The sequence below is a fragment of the Trichoplusia ni genome, chromosome 13 (assembly GCF_003590095.1).
Source record: "Trichoplusia ni isolate ovarian cell line Hi5 chromosome 13, tn1, whole genome shotgun sequence".
NCBI classification, from domain to species: Eukaryota; Metazoa; Arthropoda; class Insecta; order Lepidoptera; family Noctuidae; genus Trichoplusia; species Trichoplusia ni.
In genome coordinates, this window is record NC_039490.1 from 10,405,833 (window position 1) to 10,413,797 (window position 7,965).

General features: G+C 34.9%; 1 protein-coding gene and 1 non-coding gene across 2 annotated transcripts; both read right to left on the reverse strand.

Moving 5' to 3' along the window:
- Positions 1 to 1,259: 1,259 nt before the first annotated feature.
- LOC113500120 (guanine nucleotide-binding protein G(f) subunit alpha-like) lies at positions 1,260 to 6,303 on the reverse strand. The gene is made up of 10 exons (XM_026880795.1): positions 6,225 to 6,303; positions 5,231 to 5,346; positions 4,929 to 5,023; positions 4,591 to 4,759; positions 4,311 to 4,408; positions 3,657 to 3,771; positions 3,297 to 3,383; positions 2,617 to 2,747; positions 2,086 to 2,254; positions 1,260 to 1,530 (listed from the first exon to the last, which is right to left on the reverse strand). Exons 1-10 carry the CDS (start codon positions 6,286 to 6,288, stop codon positions 1,330 to 1,332), a joined length of 1,245 nt encoding a protein of 414 aa, XP_026736596.1. The 5' UTR covers positions 6,289 to 6,303; the 3' UTR covers positions 1,260 to 1,329.
- A 434-nt stretch (positions 6,304 to 6,737) lies between these two features.
- Positions 6,738 to 6,811, reverse strand: Trnan-guu. The gene has a single exon. It is a non-coding gene; the product is annotated as a tRNA-Asn (tRNA).
- Positions 6,812 to 7,965: the final 1,154 nt, after the last annotated feature.

Sequence of the window (7,965 nt, forward strand, 5' to 3'; positions counted from 1 at the left end):
TATATAACTATTCTATATTCTGTAGTACGAGTTCGTTATATTTTTTTTTTAAATTTAATACTTTTCAGAGTTTTATTTTTTAAACTTGCAATTTATACTAATATCTCTAATGCAACCTAACGAAATTTACAAAAATATCATCATCATCCACAGTCCCGGTCTACCCACTGCTGGGCTTAGGCCTCCCCTCTTCGTGCCGTGTCTTGCCACACTCAAAATAACAAAACACCGTGTTAGCAAACTGAAGGTCTTTAAAAGTACAATAGGATTGTCCGAAAGGGTTACCTCGGCCCGGTACCTACACGAAGGGCAAAGGAAGGAACATGGGTGGGTTTTAGTAAAAGTCTGACACTCCCGTCCGCTCAACCCTAAGCGGGCGGAGTGATTTGATAATTACGCACCCGAAAAAAAGGGGTTAATAGGTAGGTAGGTATCAAAAAAAAAACAGTACTTGTTTCATAATTTATTTTCTTTAATACTTCCTATCTTATACTATTTCTGCTTACAAATAAATTACAAAAAGCGGGGTATGAAAACAATTTGAATCTACCTACATTTAATTTATTGGTAGACAAACCCGTTTAAATAGCTGTACCAATTTTATTCTAGCTGATAATCTTACTCTATGGATTAATAAATAAATATGTATGCTAGCACATTTAAAACAACTGACTCACACACCGTTTTTTTTTTTCTTTCCTATCTACCTTATCTTTTTACACGTAGAAAGGACACTCGATAAATTATAATTATTATGATCCGAAATGACATTTAGACGAAAAAAAATATTGTCACACTAAATATTTCTTAATTATTTGGTACTCGTATTTGTATTAAAATATGGTTCATCTTACTATCCTACTAATATTATAAATGCGAAAGTTTGTATGTATGGATGTTTGTTCCTCTTTCACGCAAAAACCACTGAAAGGATTTAGACGAAACTTGGTACACAGATAGTTTATAACTAGGATTAACACATAGGATAGTTTCTATTCCGATTTTATGTTTCCGTGGGATCATTTTCGATTAGTAACCGCGGGTAACAGCTAGTAATGAAATAAATATGCCTAGAAGCACCGGCCTAAGTATTCTATTGTCGATATCCTCAGCAGTTTTGCCCTTTTAAAAAACTGTTTTGCCGTAAAAAATGAAAAAAATATTTTTGTCCTGAATAGACCTTTCATCAAGGAAGGTTTTAGGCTATATACCATCACGCTGCGACTAATAGGAGCGAAGATACAATGGAAAATGTGGAAAATTATTCATCTTTGAGGGCTTCAAGATCTTCTAACCACGTGAACAAAGTCGCGGGCAACAGCTAGTTGTTTAATAAACGCCGATATTATTAAGCAAATGCGTGAGTATGATCTGATGCACGTCTCTAAACACGGTTCTGACGTTGTCCGTGTCCGTGGCCGTCGTGAAATGGAAGTAGCACTCGCGCGCGCGCCTCGCCTCGGTCACGACGAAGCGCTCGGCCGGCGCCGCCGCCTCCACGCGACGAGTGCGTCTGCGGGTTATGACCTCCTGTAGATAGAGAGGGGTATGTATACTCTGGAGGGACAAGAACAGAATAGAAGATAACAGGTATCTCAGTCATCAGTAACCAGTGACAGTAAATTTCGGGAGCATGATTGATTTGAAATGATGGAACGGTTTTTCTCACGCGTAGAACAGTTATCGGGATTGAAGGATTAGATCTTGAAATAAAATATGTGTATAATCATATGTTTTTTTTAAAGTCTCTTGCCAAGTATCTTTAAATACTTTACTGTCTACTACATATCTACTGTATATCTACTGTGCTACTATGATCAAACATAAAACTTATAGACATATACTGACAATTTAATATAAGATAAAAAAATCTCCGACGGTAAAACCGTCAACCCTAACACTCTTAAACGACTCAACCGATTTTTACAAGAACACCCACAAATAATTCACGTTTGACAAAAAACAAACTAAATTAACATCGCTCCATCCGTTCTGGAGCTATGAAGCCATAGATGTACATGCAATCAACACGTCAAACAAACACCCCTTCTTGCGTCAAAGGTCAAAAAGATTAACCATATTTACCGTAAACAGACTCTTGATGAATAGTTTAGTCCTGGTGTACTCGTCGCCGGCGGCATCGAACTGCGAGTACTGGGGGAAGTAGGGGGCGATGCTGCGACCCTGCGAGACCTTGCTCTGGAGCAGGTCCTGCTTGTTCAGGAACAGGATGAGACCGGCTTCAAGCAGGAATCTAGAAGATAGAACATGTTTTGTAATAGAATGCCTTGAAGACTGCCTCAGAAGAAAGGAAAACGTTTCTCGCGCGTTTGTTAGTTGGGACTTAGGGGCTGATTCCAAGTGGTTCATGAAAGAGCGTAGTGAAAACGTTTGGGGAAAGCCTCGCTCGGTAGATTTCTGCCAAATGAGCTGTCGTTTACTTCGGTGGTATTGAGAAAGTAAAGTAATATGAAATTTCAAAATGGCGTCCAAAGATGATCAAAATGGATACGAGAACTATATTGTGTGAACCTTTAAAAAATAATAGGGCATTATTCTGAATGGGCTACTGGGATAGTATTTTATTTCATTATTGCATATGGTAGACTTGACTACCTGCTTTGCCAGACATCTTCAAACAAGTCCACCGCCTCCTTCAGCCTGTTCTGCGAGCCATCCTCCCGTAACGTCTGATCGAAGTCGCTGCACGCCACCAGGAACCAGATGGCGTGAATACCCTCGAATACCTGGAGATAGGATAAAATATAAGGTCTGTGGGAATAATTAAATATACGTACAGACGAAACATATTGCAATTGATTTTGTGAAGGCGTTTTTAATATACGGATAAGTTGCTGTTTACTCTTTTGTACTACACAAATACTTCAAGTACTTAATGTCTAAATAAGTGGAAATTCTATGATCAGTGATCAGAAAACGCCTAACGGTTAAAACAGACCATTTTGAGCTCAAATTATGACTTCATTTTCAACCGACTTGAAGAATGAGGAGGTTCTCAATTCTTAAATTTGTTTTTGTGTTCGTTAATCAGATCTTCGAAAACTGAACCGATTTTGTTGACCATTTTTAAATTTACGCGTGAAATAGATGTCATTTTCCGTGATTTGGCCCCATAAAGCCTTAATTTTTAACAAGGTTAGTGTTTGTGGTGTTAGAAAAAATACTCCTGTAAACGGAAACGTAAAACGGTACAATTATGGTTTTTTGTTTAGCTAAATCGACTAAGATGTCTGGAGTTTCTTTCTACAAATCACTGCGATTTTCAAAACATTCACCTGAATCCATTTCTTCCGTTCACCCCTCTGGCCGCCGACGTCGAACATCCAAAAGTCTTGAACACCGCCCTGCATGGACTTGGGCACCTACAATATGGAAAATTATGATTAATCATAATAATTTTGCAACGTAAATACTTCCTTAAAAATATTTTACCTGACTGCGTCAGAAAACAGGGTATCGGATGATATGTTCTATACATAATGAAGCTGTTTTTAATGAGGTTAATAAATGGTGCTGGGTACGAGATAATAAAGTTTTAAATTTATGTTTAAACTCGTGACTTCTTGTAGGGAAAACATAAAAATAATAAATTCGTGACTTTATAAGTATAAATAGATTGATCAAACGATATTTACCTTAACTTTGAATTCAATTTTCTGTATACCCGTAGTTTTCTGTCGACATCGCAATATATCGGCGTCTGATGGTACATAGTCTGCTTTTTCTATTAAATCTAATCTATCTAGAAAGCTGAAATACAGAATTATCTATACTCTATACTAATATATAAAGCTGAAGAGTTTGTTTGTTTGTTTGAACGCGCTAATCTCAGGAACTACTGGTCCAAATTGAAAAAATCTTTTCGTGTTGAATAAACCATTCATTGAGGAAGGCTTTAGGCTATAAATCATCACGCTGCGACTAATAGGAGCGAAGATACAATGGAAAATGTGAAAAAATCAGGGCGGGTATAAATCATAACTTATATCTTCTACCCACGGGGACGAAGTCGCGGGCAACAGCTAGTAAAATATAAACAAGTGACGAATAATCAAAGCAGCGCCATCTAGCGAAACTAATAATATTTTAATTAATTAATTAATTGTTCAACTATTCGTCAAAAGATGTCATTGTTTTAAATATTTCAAATTAAGTCGTCGCAAGAATTTGAATTTCGACATTATTGAAAATGACTGTGTGTTGTCGCTACTAGACAATAGATGGCGTTACTATAAAATTCTGTTGTAATTACAATTTAATTAATTGGTGTATTTTTTTGTGTTACTTACTATTCCGCACTGTCTATCAATTGATATTCGTTAGATCTTTTAAAACATTCTTTGACACCACCGTCTCGCCAAAGGGATCTCACGTGGTCGAAGTATTCCTAAAAATAATGTTATTTAAAAATGTTTTTACTTTTTAAATATACAACTTATTACCTTGGTTACTTAAAAAATAATAATTGATTTGTTTTTGTACAACAAACATCTGGGACACCTTTTACAACTCATCTCAAACATTATTTACATATATTGTGAATTTGTGACTATAATTTAATATCCTCACCTCGGTGTATTCCGTTGGGCCTTCCGGTCCGTAGCTAAGTATAACATTCCTGCTACGACAGTTCTTCGGGTTGTGCAACTCTATTTTCAGCATGGGCATACTCTGAACTATATCATGGATAGATTCATGAATGTTGTGCCGGATATGACGCGCTTTTTCTGCTCTCTCACTGAAGAATAAACGGTGAAACATAAGTTAGTTGAATTATGATGATACATCATATAAATCGCTCTGAATGTATGGAGGCATACTTTAAAGGCTAGTTATATTATATGGATATGTTTACTTGACCTACAGCCAAATCCATCAGACAACCATAATTATGTAACAGAATTTACCTTGCTGAGAATCCCTGTACGTGTAGAATTTTCATTTGTTTAATTATTGTTGTTTTTCCACTCTCTCCCGTTCCCAATAGTAATAGTTTGATTGCCTGTAAGAAATGTTATAGCAATTATGAACTTCGAAGTAAATTTGCTAAAAGAAAAACATCAGGCGTACGTCTTCGCACCAACTTTATGAATTCGAAAATATGTGAGTGTGTTTGTTTGTGTGATTGATTGTTACATCTCCAAACTCAAACGGCTGGACTGATTTGGATGAAAATCAATTCATATTAATCAATTTATAATTCACTTACTTCATTATACGTTTTAATCCAGTGTTTGATCTCTCTGTCGATCTGTTTCGAGTGATTTTCATTTTCGTCGTAGTCTTTTTTACAGGGAATCAAACGCATCGTGTTGCCGGCAGTGTCTGGAAAAAAACAGTTTAAATTACTTCGTTATTTAGAACGTTTCTAAAATTCTAAAATTGTTTCAAACGTTTGATTATTTTTATTGTATTTCATTACTACTATTGCATAACAATTCAAAATAAGAAAAAGCAGTAACTTAGTTATTAAATAAATCATTCTTTCAGAAAATTCACCGCACATTACGAAATATTTTCACAAATCCATAATTCATTGCTCACTTAGGTAAATACAATCGTATCTTTGATGAGATATAGATCTAATTTCGTTTATTAATAGCAACTTTTACTGACATTTCCTATATTAAAATTATACATTAGGTAAGTCATGACTACAAATTATATAAAAAAAGTTAATGATTTATACAGGCATTAAACTATTCTGAAATTGTCCGCAGCAAGCTAACGTGTTGATCAATGTTTAACCGTTCTATATTTTAGAAGAACTATGTGCTTACAATTTTGTTATTGTATCTAAAATAACTCATAAACAAACAGATTATTTAAAAAGACTAGGCACTTACCATTTTTTCAGATCTATACTGTAGAATAAATAAATAAATAGATACAATGTCATAAAAAAATGAACCACAAACAAACTAAGCACAGTTATCTTGTGACTCTGGTTGAACTGTTTCGGGTTTCACATATAAATCACAATATATATAGTTTATGTAAGTATAAATGACATTTCTAAGAATTATTTTTTGTAGCTATATGCATCCCACAGGAAAGCAAAGACCTTTTGACATTCCATCCAATACAAAATTAATTAACAGTGTAAACGTCTTCCTAAAGATATTTCATTAAAATATATGAGCGTCGTTTGCCCAACAGTGGGATAATTAGTAGATATTATTAATAAAAACAATAATACACACCTCTTGACACGAATGCTAAAGCCCAGTAAATCAAAGTGACTGATGCCGTATCATAAATAATCATTATTTGATAGTTTATTATCTGATATCATTATAATCTGAAAGATTATACAACATAGCTTAGATTATAATTATTGTGTTTTTATTGGAGGGGATTCTCCGTATATGGGACAAACATTGATTTAATAAAAGTGGCGACATGCTAGTCAAATATTATATATACTATTTTTTTAAGGTGGCTCTTGTGTCGTGGGGGATTTCACAAACATACAAGTCACATGCACAAAGACACCCAGACTCAGGACTTAGAATTCGTGGATCAAAAAGTTCTTATGCTTTTATTTTTGCAAGAAAAATATTCTTACGAAAATTTATACTTCAGTAAAATATTAAAATGTTTGCAAAATTTTGTATCTAAACAGCCTACTAATATACAAACCACCCTTTATTTCGGTACATACTTTAAAACGCTATTCATCTAGAAATTTTATTAGAATAGACACAAAAAGAAATCGCCCCCGGGTGGGCTCGAACCACCAACCTTTCGGTTAACAGCCGAACGCGCTAGCCAATTGCGCCACGGAGGCGTTGAGTTTGACGACGAAATAGCTATTCATCTACTATGGATATAAAATGTGTATAATTTGTAGTTTTTGTACAACTAGTTAAGTCACCCAGGTTCGTCTACACCAGGCAACCGTGAAATAAATAGATATAATTAACAAAGTACCACCCAATTCTTTTTCTACGCAATTTTTTTTACCCGTAATTTTTTTACTGGATAAAATATGATCTGTGATTCCTGTAATTTAGGCCAGGATAAATTCATCAAACCATATATCAATTATGAAAATTGGTTCTATAATACCAATTATAGCAAACACAGTTTTTGTAGTCATTCACAATTGTTTAATTAAAGAAATATTGAAAAGTTTTATTTATGAGGAAAAATGTAATACCAATTTTAAATCATTATTTTGGTATGTTTACATTTTTTTTTTACAAAACACCCGCACTAAGGCATATAATCCTTGTATCGCGGGGGTTTTCACAAACATTCAAGTCACATGCACCAAGACACCCAGACTCAGGACAAGCATTCGTGGCAGACACAAATGCTTGTCCTAATACACAATTATGTACACATTTATTAACCTTATTTCATGTTTACAAACTTATTGTAAGATAAAAAATCTGCTATGGTAAATCCCTGCGTGGCGCACGAGTCTTTTGCGTTTTATTATTACTTACTGCTTATTTTATTGCAATTATTAAGTGTCATATTTAAGTCATCGGATAGTTTTTCTCCTGATTGTATGTTCCCGAGGGATCATTTTCGTTTTGTAGCGGGCGGACCCGTGGGTAACAGCTAGATCAGTAATAAAACGTGGTACTGAGAGTTCTGTACAGGCTAGAGAAAAACTAATTAGCAGATATAGGTATTTGGTCACCCACCAAATTCATGACCGTAGCAACTTGAAACACCCGACTTAACCTCTATCTTTAATTTTAGTTATATATTTGTTATAGCGACGACTGATATACTTCATGTGTGGACATTTCAACTATTTAGCTATCACGGTTCATGTGATACAGCCTGATGCCTATCTGACCTCCTCAACCCAGTTACCTGGGCAACACGATACCCCTTAATTAGACTGATTGTCAGACTTTTCAAGCTTCTGACTACCTGTAACAACTGTCAAAGATTTGTAAATAAATAACATTCATTCTCAAGCAC

Excerpts from the sequence above, each read along its gene's own strand:
- LOC113500120 (XM_026880795.1), bottom strand. The coding sequence starts at position 6,288 with ATGATTATTTATGATACGGCATCAGTCACTTTGATTTACTGGGCTTTA. Across the intron at positions 2,748-3,296 it reads AACGGAAGAAATGGATTCAG|GTATTCGAGGGTATTCACGC; the intron begins GTGAATGTTTTG and ends TCCTATCTCCAG. Across the intron at positions 2,255-2,616 it reads GAAGATGTCTGGCAAAGCAG|ATTCCTGCTTGAAGCCGGTC; the intron begins GTAGTCAAGTCT and ends TCTATCTTCTAG.